The sequence below is a fragment of the Culex quinquefasciatus genome, chromosome 2 (assembly GCF_015732765.1).
Source record: "Culex quinquefasciatus strain JHB chromosome 2, VPISU_Cqui_1.0_pri_paternal, whole genome shotgun sequence".
NCBI classification, from domain to species: domain Eukaryota; kingdom Metazoa; phylum Arthropoda; class Insecta; order Diptera; family Culicidae; genus Culex; species Culex quinquefasciatus.
Window position 1 is genome coordinate 220,336,475 of NC_051862.1, and position 20,599 is coordinate 220,357,073.

At 33.7% G+C, this 20,599-nt stretch overlaps 2 protein-coding genes across 2 annotated transcripts in view; one reads left to right on the forward strand and one right to left on the reverse strand.

Annotated features, from left to right (window-relative positions):
- LOC6052980 overlaps positions 1–20,599 on the forward strand; it is a 321,821-nt gene that overhangs the window by 217,629 nt on the left and 83,593 nt on the right. The gene's annotated exons all lie outside the window — the stretch shown is intronic.
- Positions 14,670–16,203, reverse strand: LOC6035766. Its single transcript, XM_038253982.1, has 6 exons — positions 15,878–16,203; positions 15,608–15,821; positions 15,288–15,551; positions 15,137–15,236; positions 14,826–15,080; positions 14,670–14,770 (listed from the first exon to the last, which is right to left on the reverse strand). Exons 1-6 carry the CDS (start codon positions 16,197–16,199, stop codon positions 14,711–14,713), a joined length of 1,215 nt encoding a protein of 404 aa, XP_038109910.1. The 5' UTR covers positions 16,200–16,203; the 3' UTR covers positions 14,670–14,710.

The window sequence follows — 20,599 nt, forward strand, 5'->3', positions numbered from 1 at the left end:
TCCCAAGATAAATTGCATAAATTAGTTCCATAAACGCTTACATCATATCATATTTCTGACACTTGTTTGCAACATTTCTCAAGCTGCTGCAAAGATTAGCCACGAACATTATTTTATTGCACGCAAACTTCCTCCTTTCGTGAGCCACCCAAGATTATGTGGGGGCCACCAACCGGAGGCACTTTGTGCATGCAAAATCGTTGACACGCTACATTCTTGTCCAGCTTATCGCTCGATCGCCATCTGCTCGACGTGGCTTAGCCCAAGCCACGCTCAACACTTGGACGATAATTGTTACGATAATGTAAGAATCATGTAATTTGATAGCGGAGAGTTGAACGCTGCAGGTGGTGAGCAGGTTCCGTTCCAAACGATCTCCGGGCACGATCGCTCATAAATCATAGAGACTTCACGCCAAGCGAGGAACCCCCGCCTCGCGCAACTATTCGGGAAAATTATGATATTTTAGGGAATCCTTGTAGATGGTGGGTTCGCGGGCCACCCAGCCGCTGCTCAGAAGTGAAAGTCAGAATTATAGCGCTGGATCGCGAGAGGTATTTGCCACGTCTGGACCGTCAGCCGTCTCTCCTGCTTGGGGTGGAAACACCAGTTGCGGGCCATAAATTAGACTTTGGTTGAATCGCGATGGGGAGCGATCGCGGATAAAAAATAAGACAAATTGCTCGGCGGTAAATAATTTCTGTTAATATCTGTTTATTTTGTGCGATTTGTAAAATCGATGGATAGCGGGTGAAAAATTGCTTAAAGTGATCAAAAATTCAAAAAATCAAAAAAATTAACGTGCAGGTAACACTATAACTTGATACGGTATGTCCACGCATCCTTCCTCCTCTATTGATTTTGTGAAATGTGGTCCGTTCACAAAATCGTTTTCTGCGGATAATGCAACGCAGTAGGCTAGGGTCTACTCGAATGTACTGCAATAATAAATATTGTCAAGAAAGGACTTTTTTCAGGACAATCAAATAAAATAGTAAAATGTAAAAAAATAATTTTAGAGAAAAAAACGAAGCGAAAATTGAATATAAATGCAAAAAAATGCTCCACTGTGCACCGACTTAAGCCAACCCCGCAAAGACTTATCTTTTCGGTTAAATCTCTGCCCAGACCCAGTAATCGCGCGAGGGAGTTCAAAATCTATATCAATTGCCTTTCCTACTAGTTGTGGGGGCGCTGCTGCCTGGTGTGTTGGTGATTGAAGAGAAAATTCGCGCGAAGGAGCAAAAAAAAACGTTGATAATTTATTTATAATTGAAAACACATATCGACGTCTTGTCCACTTTGACATAGACACAATTTCGCGATCGGCGGTAATGTGTAGGAAGTAAGAGAAATGGGCCTGGATAATCCACTTAGGGTTGGGTGAACAGTGGTGTAGGGGCTAGGTGGGGTTACCACAGATAATTAGATAATTTTTATTTTGAAAATGTTATCCCTAATTTTTTTTCCTGCCAAAATTTTATTTAACAAAAACAGAAATTCGAAATATTTTTTACGATAGTGGCGCCAATTGCGGCTTATATTGAAACTACAGTTAATTCAAATTGACCGTTAGAGCGATTTCAACTAAACCTCACCGGAGCTTCCAAGCAGAGGAAAAAGTTCTGCTGATCGTCTTTCAAGTTCCACTGGACGATGCCCTCGGTGAAGGTCGTTCGCGGAACGTAAAATCTGGCCGCCATCGAGACGAAATATTCGTCATTTTTGTAGTGCCACTCAAGCGCGATCCGGAAGGGGTGAAAATTGCGGCCCATGTGTCTCAGCGTGGTGTTGAACATTAGGTCCCACTCGAAGTCGGGAATCTTAAGCTTGGACAGATCCAACCGGATCGTCCCGACTCTGGGGATCGCGCAAGTTGAGTTGGTGCAATTGTTGAAATTTGACTCCATTTGGCTGGTGTCGGCGGGATAGTTGAACGAAGGATTGCCTGTGAAATTCTTATTTGAGGATTTAAATTCTAAAATTTGACAAAATTACTCACATAATTGCACTATTGAGTTGGACACCACAATCGTCGACAAAACTGCAACCAACAAGACCAGTTTCAACATTTTGTGGCTCGAACCTAGTCAAAGAGTTTCTTATATATACCCCACGAAACGTGCGGAAATGTGCCAGATGCATCCATCTACACTAGCTGACTCGATAGCAGAAGAACGTGTTCTTAGCTCTAACAACGCTTCTGTTTATTGAAATTGATATTTCCTTTTCTTATAAAAAAAATGCCAAGAAAAAATAAAAACCATCAAATCGGCAACACTGCTTCACTTATACCATGAAACTAGCAACACTGCAATTGCTAAATTTAATTTAATCTTTAAAAATCACCGGAGTCTCAATACAAATCGATATCTCGTTCCCCTTGATCAAATTCCACTGAATTCTTCCAGTGTTGTTGGACATCTTTGGCACGGCAATATCGACCTCGATCCCAACTCTAAACTTGTCAGGTCCGACAGCCGTAACATTGAGTTTATCCGCCAGAAATGATGAATTTGGAAGCATTTGGGGTCGCACATTTGTATCGGCTGATGCTTTCTTTAGATCCAACAGTGGAACCGATACCTTCGATGATAGTAACGATAGCTGAAGTCCTAAACGTCCATTTCTGGAAACTATGCAAGTTGGGTTGCACGTGGTCACCGATAGGGTAACATCCTCGATTTTGGCACCGATTGGGATGATTGGGCCGCCTGAAAAAAAATGATATTCTTAATAGTTCTTACTCATATTGACGAATACTTACAAAGTGTGAATTCGATGGATTGCAGCGAAGTCGATACAAGAGTAAAAAAAAGTAGTACTGTAAACATTTTAAGAGCAGCTGTTGCGAGACTTGTTGTACAATTAATGGCTTAGCTTAACTCATAACATAGTTTTTATAGCAAAATGATACGTGTAATAATGTAACTTGGTCTTACTCATATTGACTCATATTGACGAATACTTACAAAGTGTGAATTCGATGGATTGCAGCGAAGTCGATACAAGAGTAAAAAAAAGTAGTACTGTAAACATTTTAAGAGCAGCTGTTGCGAGACTTGTTGTACAATTAATGGCTTAGCTTAACTCATAACATAGTTTTTATAGCAAAATGATACGTGTAATAATGTAACTTGGTCTTCTCCTACGCATGTTTTTGTTTACATTAAAATCTCGTAGTGTTAAACAAAGTTCATTCCGAGCCAAACGCAAAGACAAATAGATCTGATTTTATTAGGAATTTGTTAATCACCAATCACTGCCATCTAGTTGTCAGCGCGTGCAACAGCGTGGTGAATTTAAAATGTCTGTGGTGAGTTTACAATAGTTTCGATTAATTTTCATCAGTTAATCTTAGCCAAGAATTAATCAAACAACACCGGCGTCTCAATGCAAAAAGAAAAATCATTCCCCTTCTTCAGAATCCACACAATTTTGCCCCTCCTGTCAAACATTTTCGGCACCGCCAGCTCCGTCCTGATTACCACCCTGTACTTGTCGTTCCCCAGGGGTGTCACACTGAACTTGTCTCCAAAGGTGCCCACACTAATGACGCCCGGCTTCGTAAATATCTGGACACTTGCCCCAACCGACGATGTCACGCTCAGACCGGAGCTCGATATATTCAGCGGGGTGAATCCGGCGTTGAAATGAAGTTCCAAGGAGCCCATTCGGGGAACCAAACAGGTCGGATCACACTTGGCCACCGATATGGAAACGTCCTCGATTTTGGTGCCGAGTGGAAGGGGGGCACCTGTTTTGGAGATTATCTTCAATAGTTAAAATTTAAAGTTTAACAAAAAATACTTACAAAGGTTGAAGTCTATCAGCTGTTGCGAAAAAGAGACAAGCGTAAACAATATAACTAATCTCAACATTTTTTCAACGACTTTGTGTGACAAGCTTCTTTTAATTGATTCAACCCAATATAACGCATCGCTTTTATAGTAAAAAAATAAATAAGAAAAGACGTGACAAAATGTCGAATTATAACTGTAAACAATTTTTCCTTTCCATGCGTTTAATCATAGACAAGCAGACTTCACTGGTGGACAAAGGTAGTTTATGAAAACTGCTGCCATCTAGTTTTGAATGCGTACATCACATCAAACATGCATGCAAGTTTGTACTGCTGGTAAAAGTTGTAAGCAATTTTCTGTAAATTCTTGGTTCAATAAATGTGATATTGTACAAAAAAATACATTTTTTTCAAGTTTTAATCAATTCAACCGGAATGTGAACACACGTCAGCACACTTTTCTCTGCATTCACAACAGTGAAAGAAATATCCGCCGTGCCATAATCCCTCATGCGATAACTTAGCGTTGCATCAACCTCAAATGTATCATCGTCCAGCGATTTTTGCTGATAGAGTGCCGTCCGGGTTAACGATCGAATGCCAGCTTCATACTCATCCTTGTAGTTGTGAATTGTCGTACCTAGGACGGCAATCGGAAGAAGTAGTGGTGGCGAGTTTGGCTCAAGTGTAAAGTCCAGTTTTAGTCCAACTTTGCCAGCTTTCGGAAATTTGCATGGAATGGTGGTGCAGGGAAGTGGAAATGTAAACAAGTAGTTGTTTATTTTTACAGGGAATGGGTTGGAGGAATTACCTGAAATGTTTGTAATTTTTCATTCAAAATTGTTTTGAACGGTAAAAAATGTAATACTTACATAGGCTTGCACCATAATCAAACTCAGAGAGTACTGCTGATAATACTGATAACACCAAAACTAGCTGGAACATTGTTGTAGCACTTTCCGAAAAGTATAAAAATCTGTAATGAAATGATTGTTTAAACAAGCCCGTCATTTTATATAAATCACAAACGTGAAAAAATGCAGAACGAACCTGTGAGAAAAAGTAGAACACCTTCTGTGATAAGCAGAGTCAATCTTCTTGGTTTTAATGTACAACGCTTGAAAGCTCACACAAAATATTGTCTTCCCGATTATTGAGACATAATTTACACCACAGCAACATATGCTTTTCCACTTCCACTTTTCCACAAAAAAAAAACACATGGCTCGCTTTAAATGAACGATTTTCTCAAAAAATAATATTTACAAAATGAATAACATTTAGCAATAAAACTCATTTTAAAATGATCTTTCAAATACCTTCTCAATGATGAGACTTTACTTTACCAATCTGGTAACTCTATATTAACTGAAATTCAACAAACATTTGATGGTCGGATGTTGTGATTGTTGAACAAAAACCAGAATTCTACACTTTGAAAATCTGGCAACCCTGTATAAAGTTGTAACTACTGAAGAAAAAAATATTTTTATACATATCTTTCGGATGTCGTTGATTTTGTTGAGAACTATCGTAATTGACATCATTGTCATGAAATTTTATAGTAATGTACCATAAGACGTTACTTTTGTAGATTTGGCAACCCTGTGTTTTGAGTACTTATGTGGAAACTAAAAAAAAATATTTTAAAAATTATGTCGATGAAATGGACTTCTGGAACTTGAATTAATTATTTGTTGGTCAAGATTTTTCCTGATAAATCCCAAAGTTTGAAAATTTGGCAACACTTTTGTGCGATTTCAAAACTTAAACAATACGACGATTTTTTTTTTGTTGTGAGTACTTAAAACTGAAATTCAACAAACGTTTGATGGTCGGATGTTGTGATTGTTGAACAAAAATCAGAATTATTTTATTGTATATCGCTTTGAAAATTGGGCAACCCTGTCTCAAGTTGTAACTACTGAAGAAATTACATATTTTTCGGATGTCGTTGATCTTTTTTTTGAGAACTATCTTAATTGACATCATTTCCAAAGAATTGTATAGTGATGTACGATAAGACGTTACTTTTGTAGATCTAGCAACCCTGTTCAAGTTTTGAGTATTCATGTGAATATTAAAAAAAAAAAATCCAAAAATTATGTTGATGAAATGGACTTCTGGAACTTGATTTTATTAGTTGTTGGTCAGGTTCAGAAAGATTTTTCCTGACAATTTGGCAACACTTTTATGCGATTACAAAATTTACTTTTTTTAAAGAAGAACTTTTCCAATAAGTCAGAAAACTTTAATAACTGGCATCTGTCTTGAAAAACAGTTGTTGCTAAGAGCGATGTGAAGTACACTTTGAAGATATGGCAACCCTGCTCGAATTTATGAGTACTTATGAGCAATTATCTCTAGAATGAGCAATTTTTTTTGGAAACCTTTTTTTGTATTTTTGGATTTTGATGAAACTTTGTGTGTACTTTTCATACAAAAAGGCTCTTAAAAAATTAAAAAAAAGTTTCTGTACACTTTTATTTGTCGGTTAAGTGTATTACTTAGATCTTTTTAGTTAAAAGTAGTTACACTCTAAACAACATTTACCCTTTTTAAGTGGACATCGATTTTTTTCTACGTTTTTTCAAGAATTAAAAAAATGGCGACACTTTTAAGACATAACTACAAATTAGCCGAAGACACCAAATCGATCCGAAACCCCGTTCTCAAGATACAAGTTTTAGAATATTTTAATTTCCTTCTCGTATGAACGGTTATGATAATAGTACAGAGATTTGTGTGGACGAACAAATTATGCAAAATGACTTTTTTGGTTAAAAAAAAGGTGCACACAAAATTTCATCCAATTTTAACAAAAAATGTTGTCCGTATATCAGAAAACTTTGTGAAATTTAATTAAAGGTAAATGAATTAAAATTAATTGCTTTTAATTTTGATTTAATTGCTTTTAAATCACCTATATTTACATTGCAGAAAAGAATTTAAAAAAAACCGATAAACTACTATGTTTGATTATCTGGCAATACTTCTACGGTATTTCATGACTGTAATTTTTTTAGATACTACGTTGCGTTATAAAATTTGAATATCTGGCAACGCTGTTATGTGATGTTTTTTATAACTAAAATACTGTATCAGTTTGAGGAAGACTTCAAACAAAAGATAAGTTCCATGTTACAAAGATTATTTATCATCAAATACCGCTAAGTTGCCCCTCCCATTTCCCCGCCACTGCAAAGCTTCAAACTGCTACTTTGAACAGTTTTTCCAAAGAAAAAAAAATAAACACTAAACCGTCCATACCACCCAGCTCTCAACTCTCTTATCCACTGAATTATAAACACACGCCGAACAAATTGATATCGATATTAAAATGCTAATGTCAACATGCATTTGGAGCAGCGCTTTTCCCGCCGCGCGGCCAACTTGGACCACCTACGACAGCAGCGCTTTTTCCCTGCTCTTTTTTTTTTCTTCTTGAAACTAAATTCATGTCATTTCGTTGCGACGACGACGGTGGCGCGGAACTTTAATGCTGTGGCAGCAAATGAAATCATTGAATCGATGTTTTAACGACAATCTGAGTGAGTTTGGAACCGATGTGGGTGGTGCTGGCGGAAAACGGCCCGCACCGTAACCAAGGCAGCCGTGGACGGGCAGGCAGGAAAGATCTTAATCTTTTCCCCCCTGGTTGAATCCCGCGCGGACGGTCTTGAGGTCCGATGATGATGCAATAAATATGTTGGGGGCCGCCAGGTAATATGCTGTATCTTTAAGTTGCCTATTAGTAATTGTGGTGTAATTTTTTATGATATAATCTCTCTCCGAGCGGAGGCTGCGGCGATGATTTGTAGATTCTCGCAGGCTCGCGCTCGGACAATGAAGCATGATTTTTATGGAGTCGGAGTCGGAGTCGTCGAACGGACGTGTGAGTGATTGACCAGATGGAGTGACCCTTCACGTGGGAGTTTCTGAAGGGCTGAACGGTATGGTGTGAATTTTGACGCGACTCGATCGGGGAAAAGATGGTGACAACGCGTGAGGGGTCCAAGGTTTCTGGCTTAATGAACTTTTGAGATGGTTGTCTTTATGGGAGATCGGAGACGTTGAGAGAATCGTGACTTATTTTGGACATTACGGTGATTTACATGGTCATTTGATTTAGTTAAAACGTAAAAGTAAGAGGTGAGAATTTGAGAAGCAATGCCATGGAGATTTTCCCTTATCCCCTTAAAAAAGTGGAGTATCAACAACTTCCCGTCCAATTCCTTTTTCTAGTCGCTGGTGCGCGGTGGAGTTGGGAGCAAACTGCAACTCACGTGCCCGATGACGTTAATGATGATGTCAGAACCCAGGAGTTAAAAGCTTCTCCCTGAAGCGCGCACAGACACTCATTTGCTTTGATTAAAAAACATGTCACTATCTACTCGCGGGCTCACGTCGTCAACCAGAAACACCCGGTTCGTGTGTGTAATTCCTGCATCAGGTGTGGGGGTGCCCTCTGGGACTTTTGAGATCAACTACGACCGACTTCCCTGATCGCAGTCTGATGCAACGAGCCTAATCAGAACACAACCTCACAGACAAATAATGAGCAACAATTTGCATCGCGCGCCAAAAGTTTGATTTGATTGTGATTCCGAACAAATTGGCAATTTTTGCCAATTCGACGCGCCGAGGTTGCGCCATGCAAAATTGGGTGCAATTTCTCGGTTCGAAACCGCCCTCGAACGACGGCTGTCTGGTCATGTCGGAAAGTGAAAACATTGAAAACATAACAATAACATATTATGTCTGAGTTGGGGAGCGAGCGCGAGTTCTTCCACGTGGATAAATATTTATGAAGCGCTGGAGATCATGACTAAGGTGGAATTTGGGTTGAGGTTTTTGAAACGATATACTCGGTATTGTTGCTTTTGCTGAGATCTTCTCAGCATGATCTGAAAGGTCTATTATTACAATATTGGTGCATTACACTCACTTGAGAGGTATCTCTTGACAATCTCTGGAAGGTAATATCCGAGCTGTATCTTGAAACTGTTTGTTCGATTATCTGATCTGAGATGCTCTTATGCAACGATTCTTACCAAAATAGATTAAAATATTCAAGCTAAATCAAAATTACCAAAAATATCAAAATAACTAAAATAACCAACATTACCTAAATTACTAAAATTACCAAAATTACCAACATTACCAAAATTACCAAAATGCCCAAAATAACAAAAATGACCAAAATGCCAGACTGACCTAAATGGCCTAAATGACTTAAATGACCTAAATGGCCTAAATGACTTAAATGGCCTGAATGACCAAAATGACCGAAATGACCGAATGACAAAAATGACCAGTGATCGAAATTATCAAAACAACACAATTACACAAATTACACAAATTACAAAATTATCAAAATTATCAACATTATCAAAATTATCAAAATTATCAAAATCATCAAAATTATCAAAATTATCAAAATTATCAAAATTATCAAAATTATCAAAATTATCAAAATTATCAAAATTATCAAAATTATCAAAATTATCAAAATTATCAAAATTATCAAAATTATCAAAATTATCAAAATTATCAAAATTATCAAAATTATCAAAATTATCAAAATTATCAAAATTATCAAAATTATCAAAATTATCAAAATTATCAAAATTATCAAAATTATCAAAATTATCAAAATTATCAAAATTATCAAAATTATCAAAATTATCAAAATTATCAAAATTATCAAAATTATCAAAATTATCAAAATTATCAAAATTATCAAAATTATCAAAATTATCAAAATTATCAAAATTATCAAAATTATCAAAATTATCAAAATTATCAAAATTATCAAAATTATCAAAATTATCAAAATTATCAAAATTATCAAAATTATCAAAATTATCAAAATTATCAAAATTATCAAAATTATCAAAATTATCAAAATTATCAAAATTATCAAAATTATCAAAATTATCTAAATTATCTAAATTATCTAAATTATCAAAATTATCAAAATTATCAAAATTATCAAAATTATCAAAATTATCAAAATTATCAAAATTATCAAAATTATCAAAATTATCAAAATTATCAAAATTATCAAAATTATCAAAATTATCTAAATTATCAAAATTATCAAAATTATCAAAATTATCAAAATTATCAAAATTATCAAAATTATCAAAATTATCAAAATTATCAAAATTATCAAAATTATCAAAATTATCAAAATTATCAAAATTATCAAAATTATCAAAATTATCAAAATTATCAAAATTATCAAAATTATCAAAATTATCAAAATTATCAAAATTATCAAAATTATCAAAATTATCAAAATTATCAAAATTATCAAAATTATCAAAATTATCAAAATTATCAAAATTATCAAAATTATCAAAATTATCAAAATAATCGAAATTATCAAAATTATCAAAATTGCTAAAATGACCAAAATGACCGAAATGATCTAAATGACCTAAATGGCCTTAATAACTTAAATAACCTAAATGACCTAAATAACCTGAATGACCTGAATGACAAAAATGACAAAATTGATAAAATTGACAAAATTGACAAAATTGACAAAATTGACAAAATTGACAAAATTGACAAAATTGACAAAATTGACAAAATTGACAAAATTGACAAAATTGACAAAATTGACAAAATTGACAAAATTGACAAAATTGACAAAATTTAAAAAATTGAAAAAATTGACAAGATTGACAAAATTGACAAAATTTACTTAATTGACAAAATTGACAAAATTTACAAAATTGACAAAATTGACAAAATTGACAAAATTGACAAAATTGACAAAATGACCAAAATGACCAAAATGACCAAAATTACCAAAATTATCAAAATTAACAAAATAACCAAAATTACCAAAATAACTAAAATTACCAAAATTACCAAAATAAATAAAATTACAAAATTACCAAAATTACAAATGACCTAAATGGCCTAAATAACTTAAATAACCTAAATGACCTGAATGACAAAATTGACAAAATTAACAAAATTGACAAAAAAAATTGACAAAATTGATAAAATTGACAAAATTGACAAAATTGACAAAATTGACAAAATTGACAAAATTGACAAAATTGACAAAATTGACAAAATTGACAAAATTGACAAAATTGACAAAATTGATAAAATTGACAAAATTGACAAAATTGGCAAAATTGGCAAAATTGACAAAATTGACAAAATTGACAAAATTGACAAAATTGACAAAATTGACAAAATTACCAAAATTATCAATATTAACAAAATTATAAAAATTGCCAAAATGACCTAAATGACCGAAATGATCTAAATGACCTAAATGGCCTTAATAACTTAAATAACCTAAATGACCTAAATAATCTGAATGACCTGAATGACAAAATTGAAAAAAATACAAAATTGACAAAATTTAAAAAATTGAAAAAATTGACAAGATTGACAAAATTGACAAAATTTACTAAATTGACAAAATTGACAAAATTGACAAAATTTACAAAATTGACAAAATTGACAAAATTGACAAAATTGACAAAATTGACAAAATTGACAAAATTGACAAAATTGACAAAATTGACATAATTGACAAAATTGACAAAATTGACAAAATTGACAAAATTGACAAAATTGACAAAATTGACAAAATTGACAAAATTGACAAAATTGACAAAATTGACAAAATTGACAAAATTGAAAAAATTGACAAAATTGACAAAATTGACAAAATTGACAAAATTGACAAAATTGACAAAATTGACAAAATTGACAAAATTGAAAAAATTGACAAAATTGACAAAATTGGCAAAATTGACAAAATTACCAAAATTATCAATATTAACAAAATTATAAAAATTGCTAAAATGACCTAAATGACCGAAATGATCTAAATGACCTAAATGGCCTTAATAACTTAAATAACCTAAATGACCTAAATAACCTGAATGACCTGAATGACAAAATTGAAAAAATTGACAAAATTGACAAAATTGACAAAATTGACAAAATTGACAAAATTGACAAAATTGACAAAATTGACAAAATTGACAAAATTGACAAAATTGACAAAATTGACAAAATTGACAAAATTGACAAAATTGACAAAATTGACAAAATTGGCAAAATTGGCAAAATAACCAAAATTATCAATATTAACAAAATTAACAAAATTATAAAAATGACAAAATTGACAAAATTGACAAAATTGACAAAATAACCAAAAATATCAATATTAACAAAATTAACAAAATTATAAAAATGACAAAATTGACATAATTAACAAATTTTTCAAAATTGATAAAATTGACAAAATTGACAAAATGACAAAATTGACAAAATTGACAAAATTATCAAAATTGACAAAATTGAAAAAAATGACAGTAATGAAAAATAACGAAAATGACAAAAAAAACCAAAAATACCAAAATGAATAAAATGAATAAAATGAATAAAATGAATAAAATGAATAAAATGATTAAAATGATTAAAATGAATAAAATGAATAAAATGAATAAAATGAATAAAATGAATAAAATGAATAAAATGAATAAAATGAATAAAATGAATAAAATGAATAAAATGAATAAAATGAATAAAATGAATAAAATGAATAAAATGAATAAAATGAATAAAATGAATAAAATGAATAAAATGAATAAAATGAATAAAATGAATAAAATGAATAAAATGAATAAAATGAATAAAATGAATAAAATGAATAAAATGAATAAAATGAATAAAATGAATAAAATGAATAAAATGAATAAAATGAATAAAATGAATAAAATGAATAAAATGAATAAAATGAATAAAATGAATAAAATGAATAAAATGAATAAAATGAATAAAATGATTAAAATGAATAAAATGAATAAAATGAATAAAATGAATAAAATGAATAAAATGAATAAAATGAATAAAATGAATAAAATGAATAAAATGAATAAAATGAATAAAATGAATAAAATGAATAAAATGAATAAAATGAATAAAATGAATAAAATGAATAAAATGAATAAAATGAATAAAATGAATAAAATGAATAAAATGAATAAAATGAATAAATTGAATAAAATGAATAAAATGAATAAAATGAATAAAATGAATAAAATGAATAAAATGAATAAAATGAATAAAATGAATAAAATGAATAAAATGAATAAAATGAATAAAATGAATAAAATGAATAAAATGACTAAAATGATTAAAATGACTAAAATGACTAAAATGACTAAAATGACTAAAATGACTAAAATGACTAAAATGACAAAAATGACAAAAATGACAAAAATGACTAAAATGACTAAAATGACTGAAATGACTCCAATGACTAAAATGACAAAAATGACAAAAATGACTAAAATGACAAAAATGACAAAAGTGACAACAATGACAAAAATGACAAAAATTACAAAAATGACAAAAATGACAAAAATGACAAAAATGACAAAAATGACAAAAATGACAAAAATGACAAAAATGACAAAAATGACAAAAATGACAAAAATGACAAAAATGACAAAAATGGCAAAAATGACAAAAATGACAAAAATGACAAAAATGACAAAAATGACAAAAATGACAAAAATGACAAAAATGACAAAAATGACACAAATTACAAAAATTACAAAATTATCTAAATGACCTAAATAGCTTAAATAATTGAATAATCAAAACGCCAAAAAATACAAAATTCACAAAATTAAAAGAAAAATACTTAAATAAGACAAAAATACAAACTTTGTGAAATCTCCCACAACGCCGCCAAGATTGCATGTTTGAACAATGCCATAACCTTCGCTTCGCACGAGTTCGAGTTGAATGGCTTCGGGACACACAGATGCAAAACACATTTTATGCAGCACACTTCAAGCTCTGCAGACTTGTGTGCAATTGATTAATTCTAACGGGTTGCGACTTTGCTCGCGTTCCAACAAGGAGGTGTGAGATATAAATGGGTTACAAACAACAATCCCTTCGGGGATTGCTTGGCGGGGAACAAGTAGCAATCACCGCGCAACAACCCCCTTTTGTAATGAAAGGCCTTTGTGTGCCAATTAGGTGCACGTATATATGTTGGACTTGGACGGACTTGGTGTTGAAATGCTCGTTTCAAGAACGGAATATGCCACTTTGAATATCTTGCTGACGATTTTTCTTTCTCTTTTCTTTCTCTTTCTAGGTAAGTCAATGACCTTTCAACAAAAAAATCGGCATCAACCATTCAAAAGACGCCTCGTAAGTTGAGTTAATCGAAAGTGAAAAGTCCCATTAAAAAATAACCTCCTACGAAAGCAATCAAGTTTAACCTGCCATTCAGATTAGATAATTAAGCTTTTAGAGGACTGGCAAAGCGGGTGAAATGCCCTCATACTTTACCGGCTTATGAGTGTGTCCAGTATCGTTTTATGGCTCGTGGCCGGCGTCGTCGGCAAGTCGTCGGACCATTACTGTTTACTTTTTCCCCCTTTTTTCGAGAGAAGGGTCAATAAAAAACGTCGGGACGTAATCGATATTTATAAATCAACACGCTATTAAGGAGGCACCTGTCACACACCGTGGAGAGCTTTTTCGAGCAGGGTTAAAGTGCTCTCTTCAGGTTGGGACAAAATGTGGTCCACGTGGCGAAGAATAATTGCTTGTGGGATGTTGTGAAAGGATCTCGTAAAGTTGGGCTTAATTGATGCTGCGAGCAATTGGTGCTGGGAACGATTAAGCTTAAGAGATGACCGTTAAAAAGTTCAAGTTGCAAAGTCTGCTTTTGCTCAGAAATGATTGATTGGTTGGTTTGAGTGATCCTTCTCGAAGTTTTGAATGGTTACTCTTATTTTTGACTGATTTAAAAAAAATATGATCAATATGAGGTCAGAACATCAAAGACAATAGTTTCGAAATGTTTGTATTGATTTCTTAAAATTGTTATCAAAATGTTTACAATTTGTTCAGAACATCCTTCAAAATCAAATAGTACGAGTAGGACATATTCATCACCTAAAAAAAACAACTCCTGCTAGTTGTAACCAACTTCCCAACCAATCAAACCCACCTTGCTGAAGCTCGTCAACTCCACGACGAAAAACCGCACCCCCGTAACGCACGTCCTTTGCTGTGTCCTTTGAATCATCAACCGGTAAAACCGCTGCATCTCAACCGAATCCTCGTACCACGGCAGATCGTAGATGGCCGCGCCAACCGAGTCCGCCGCCTCGATCAGCTCCGAACCCAAGTAGGCATAGCCGGCCGTTTCCAGCAGTGACAGGAAGAATGCCAGCGCCACGTTGAACAGGTTGAAGTTGACGTTCTGCGGGAAATTTGCGATGATTACTATATTGAAGTTGAAATGGACTGATTTTTTACCGTTGAAGCGTAGAACATGGTCAGGCACCAGAACAAGATGCATGTTAGAAACTGAAGCGCCATCGGGATTTGACAGATGTTTTCTATCAAGTTGGTAACCCTGCGAAAAGAAACGTATTGATCAAAGCTTACTGCGTGGGGCTTTACTCACTTGTAAGCTTGTCGATGCAGTTGAACGACTTCGATTAGGTCGGATTTTGAAATTTCCGATTGCTTTGATTCCGCTAAATGATTTGGTAATTCTCGAATTTTCGCTGCGACAAGTCGATAAGCCAAAGTGTTGTACTTCATCATGAAGAGCGGCGTGGTAGTTTTGACAAATGTGAACGACGAGGACGTACAGTAGGACAGTAATGAAAGCAGCAGAAAAATGTGGTAGTGTAGAAAGTTGGTACGGATTTGCAGTCCGTAAAATCTTTAAAAAAGAATTTCGATTAGTTTTTCCAATATATATATTGTTAAGATGATTACTCTTGTTCCATAGGTAGATCGAAAATCAATGGGTTCGAACAGTTATAATACTTAGAGGTCCAATATCTCCAATGACTGATGCAAAACGAAGGAAGACAGTACGCAATTGCTGCATATCCGCAATACATAACAGAAATGTTGTAGAACTTTTTAAGTTGGATGTTTTGCTTGATGATTATCTCTGTGCAGTTCCTGGTCTGCTCTCTGAAAGTAACTGGAAATATGTTTTTGTAAGTTTACATTACCTTGAAAATAGTTAGTTTATTTTACCTTTTTTAAACATATCGGTCAATTCATAGATCATCGCTTCAAAATGCCTTCGTTTGGTGACAAAAATCACCATAAAAGCAAATATTACAAATTCAAACAAAAATTCGCCTATTCCCTTTGCAATCGCTCCGTAATCGCTGCTTCCTATTCCTAGAACCGCTTTTGGAAACAGTACAATAATAATTCCATACGAGAAAATTATACAAAATCGGTAAAAGCGATCCCGCGAACCCCACACTCCGATAAGGCTCATGATTCTCAGACTGAAAGGCATCACCTGAAGCTCCTCCGGAAGGTGACGAACGAAGGCTGGGCTGGACATCTTGGTGGACTTTCAACTCCAAACTGGATAGTGAAAATAGAAGATTTCAACACTTAAGCTGCTTCAACTTTCAAGAATAGGGGAGACCTTCCTACAAAAATACTGTAATCAAAATTTGAAACGTTCTTCAACAAGCAGCATATTGATGAACTGTTTCCCCTAAACATTGACAACCCTCAGTTTAGTAATCGATTCCTGGAGACAGATTATTTTAAGTCACATCAAAGGAACTGTCAGACACTTTGAAGGTGCATTTGAAATGAAAGCATTGACCATCTGACCCCCCTAATTTATTGAAGACAATTGTGGCCCTTCTTGAAAACCGTCAAATTTCATCAGAATTATGTCGTGAATCGTAAATTAGCTGCAAATTTAACCTTGCACAGATAATCTTGAGCACGTGCACTTGCACATTTTGCAACAACTCTCGGGACTCAGGTGACTTGATACAGTCACTTGGAGTTTTCAGCTTAAACTAAACCGTAAATTTTCTAACTTTATTTTGTTTTGAAAGTGTAATCAGTTTAGTACGTATTAGGACGTATTCAGCACCTAAAATAAAGGATCAAAATTAAGAAGTCCAAAAGTCAAACTTAAACATGATGTTTTTTAACCTATTCTTGACCTAATTGACAAACGAAGTTCAACCGAAAATTAGCTGCAATTTTCCCAACGCAGTTGGCGCATTTAACCCGCTCCAAGAACCCTTCCCGCAAGGCACACTTGGATGTCAGAGTGCACATTTTTTCCGAACCTAACCTCAAACAGATGATCTTGCGCGCGCGCGCGCTTGCACATTTTGCAACAACCTTAAACGGCCGCAATGTTATCTACTCGAGGCTCAGGTGAGGTCTTAAGAAACGGGCTGCAGTTAATTTTATGCGAAAAGAATTGCACCACAAAACGGTGCGCGCGCGTGTGATTTTAATCGCGCTCCGATTTCTTAAACGCGCGCTTTGTAGTTGAGAAAAAAGAGTTCGCACACGACAATTTTCGCAACCTTTAGGTCGCGTTTCTGCAGAATGACGTATGCGACAAATTTAGTTAATTTTCAAGTTGGCGCTTACGCCACTTTTGATTTCAACGGGCAGATTGGTCCTAATGAAGATTTATAGTCGTTCGCACGAACGGGTAATAAAAAATTGACTAATGTGACACTTGGTGCAGGCAAAAGGTGCGTCCTGAGCAAAATAAACATCAAGATTTGTGAGTGGAGATCGAGCGGATGTCTGGCGGAGTCGTGACGGAGTTTGTGAAGGGGACTGAGCAATTGTACGCCGCTGGTCAATGTCACGTGGATTGTAAGAACGTGAGCTTGAACCGTTTGCGAATTGATGTAACGTGAGATTAAACAATTAAACTAATTGAAAATAATTTGTGAATTTCAGCCTTTTTAAGGTTACCTCATCTTCCGGAAGGAATTCCCACCCAAAAACAATCACAAACACTTCCCCGTCCAAACAAGTCAAAGAGCAATTTGGCACGCCATTCAAACCCAAAGCCAAACACAAACGCTAACGCTTCAAATCAACGCACCACCATCATAATGGGGCTCTTAAGCACCCATTGATCAGTAATTCACATAAAAGGGGAAACGGGCAAATAAAAATAAACGAAAACGAGCTGTAATAAGTATCTGCTCGCCAGAGGCGATGCCCATTATCATCATCGCCGTCCCATCCCATCCTTCTTCACACAATTCACGAATACAAATTTAACCAGTCGCAATCAAAAAAGGTGATGGTCAACCCTATTGCGCTGGGGGGATTGTAAACAAACCCCCATCTCTATTGGCCTTTCAGAGCTTCCTCTTATAGGAGAAGTGTTGTGATGGGAAAAATGAAGAGGAAAAATATTGCACAATAATTGCCTCTGTTTTCCGAGCGAGCTTTTTAAAAAAGAAAAAGGAGGTGTAAATTTAATAATTTCACCCTCCCACTTCCCATACTAACACTCCACTAACATTCCCTAATGCAGACTTTGTGGTCGTAAACAATCGGAAAGCGCGCGCGCGCACGGAAATGAATGAAAAGAGATAAAATTTTCTCCAATTTACAACACCGACTCGGTTTGAGCTGCTAGTGTTACACGTCAGGGAAAAATGCATTGCATTCAACGCAGTTTAAAACTCTTCAGGAAGGAAGGAAGGCAGTTTTAAGAGTGTTGATATCGGGCTGATGGAAAGTTATGGTAATTTGCATGTGTGTGACTCTGTGTATGTCTGCGTGCATAATATTTGCAAATTATGAAATTTTTCTTCGGCATAAGTGGCGAGACTCGGGTGAAAAACGAGTAGCAACTTGCTATTACTAACTTGGAACCGTATGGAAATAAACATTGTACTGCAGTCATGTCGACTTGTGTTTCAGCTGAAGGTGGCAGCTTGCTCAGCAGATGGTTATCATGAGAGGAAGCTGACAGCGAAGGAATAGTTCCATGTTTGCGAGGTTGTATATCAGACAAACTACTAGCAGTTGTAGATTGGAGGAATGGAAATGAAATGATTTGGGAATCAAATTTGAGATTTGATTTACATAAGTTGGTTTAGAGTAAATATTATATTACTTTTACAGCTTGTTTTCTTTTCAATTTACAAAAATATCAAGATTATCGAAATCATCAAAATTATCAAAATTATCAAAATTATCAAAATTATCAAAATTATCAAAATTATCAAAATTATCAAAATTATCAAAATTATCAAAATTATCAAAATTATCAAAATTATCAAAATTATCAAAATTATCAAAATTATCAAAATTATCAAAATTATCAAAATTATCAAAATTATCAAAATTATCAAAATTATCAAAATTATCAAAATTATCAAAATTATCAAAATTATCAAAATTATCAAAATTATCAAAATTATCAAAATTATCAAAATTATCAAAATTATCAAAATTATCAAAATTATCAAAATTATCAAAATTATCAAAATTATCAAAATTATCAAAATTATCAAAATTATCAAAATTATCAAAATTATCAAAATTATCAAAATTATCAAAATTATCAAAATTATCAAAATTATCTAAATTATCAAAATTATCAAAATTATCAAAATTATCAAAATTATCAAAATTATCAAAATTATCAAAATTATCAAAATTATCAAAATTATCAAAATTATCAAAATTATCAAAATTATCAAAATTATCAAAATTATCAAAATTATCAAAATTATCAAAATTATCAAAATTATCAAAATTATCAAAATTATCAAAATTATCAAAATTATCAAAATTACCAAAATTACAAAAAATACCAAAATTACCAAAATCACCAAAATTACCAAAATTACCAAAATTATCAAAATTACCTAAATACAAAAAAAAATCAAGGTACCAGATTTACCTAAATTACCAATTAGCAGATTAAGTAGAATTACCAAAATTATCAAAGTTACCAAAATTACAAAAAAAAAAATCAAAACTACCAAAACTACTCAAGTTACCAAAAGTACCAAAATTACACAAAAATCACACAAAAACTACACAACAAATACACGAAAATTGCAAATGAATTACATAAGATTACAATTACACCAAAATCACACCAAAATCAAACAAAAGTTGCACAAAAATTAGACCAAAATTACACAAAAATTTACACAAACATTTGCAGCCATTTTATTTTAATTTTTGTTTGTTTTTGTTTAGTCAACAAAAGACCTTCACAGCAGTTAACTACCACCCATTAGCCCTTTTATGACACCCTTAATCCAAATAACCTTGAATCATCTGGGTCATCTCTCTAAATTTGATGTCCCTGCTCGAGATTAAAATCTCACTTTCTTTCGTCGAATCCACCTGTCGCTACCCCGTCACTTTGCGCCGCAACTTTCACCTTAAAAATCTTACACTTTTTACTCCAGACCTTCCCGCACCCTTTTATGGGGTGGAGCAGACCGCTTCTTCCAAGTAATTACATAAAAAGTGTTTTTTTTCCCTGCCCACATATCCCACATGAGTAAAAACAAAATTGTATTATGCAAAAACAATCTCCTCCCGAGCCTGCTTTAAGCAGGGGTCCCCATTTTTTACTCACCCTTGGCTTAATCGCCCCGCGCCAACTAAGGTAGCGACTAAGCAAACTCTCATTAAGAGCCCGCTTTGTAAACAGGCAGCGTTTTACAAATTTTCCATTTAGCGCAGCGCTGAGAGGCACCTGCTTCTTTCAACCCACCTGTAAATTGTTTTTCTATTTGGTTAAGTTTCATAGAGATGGTAGGGTCTCCCGGATTTGATCGCGATAAGGCGGTGTGTAATTTTAGGTGAAACAATTTCTCCCTTCAGATTCATTTATATTCAATTTCCACTTCCATGTTATTATCTCGCCCTCGTACCATTTTTGTGAAGTTCACACTAAATAAACTACTTTTCTTCCTCGTAAAACAA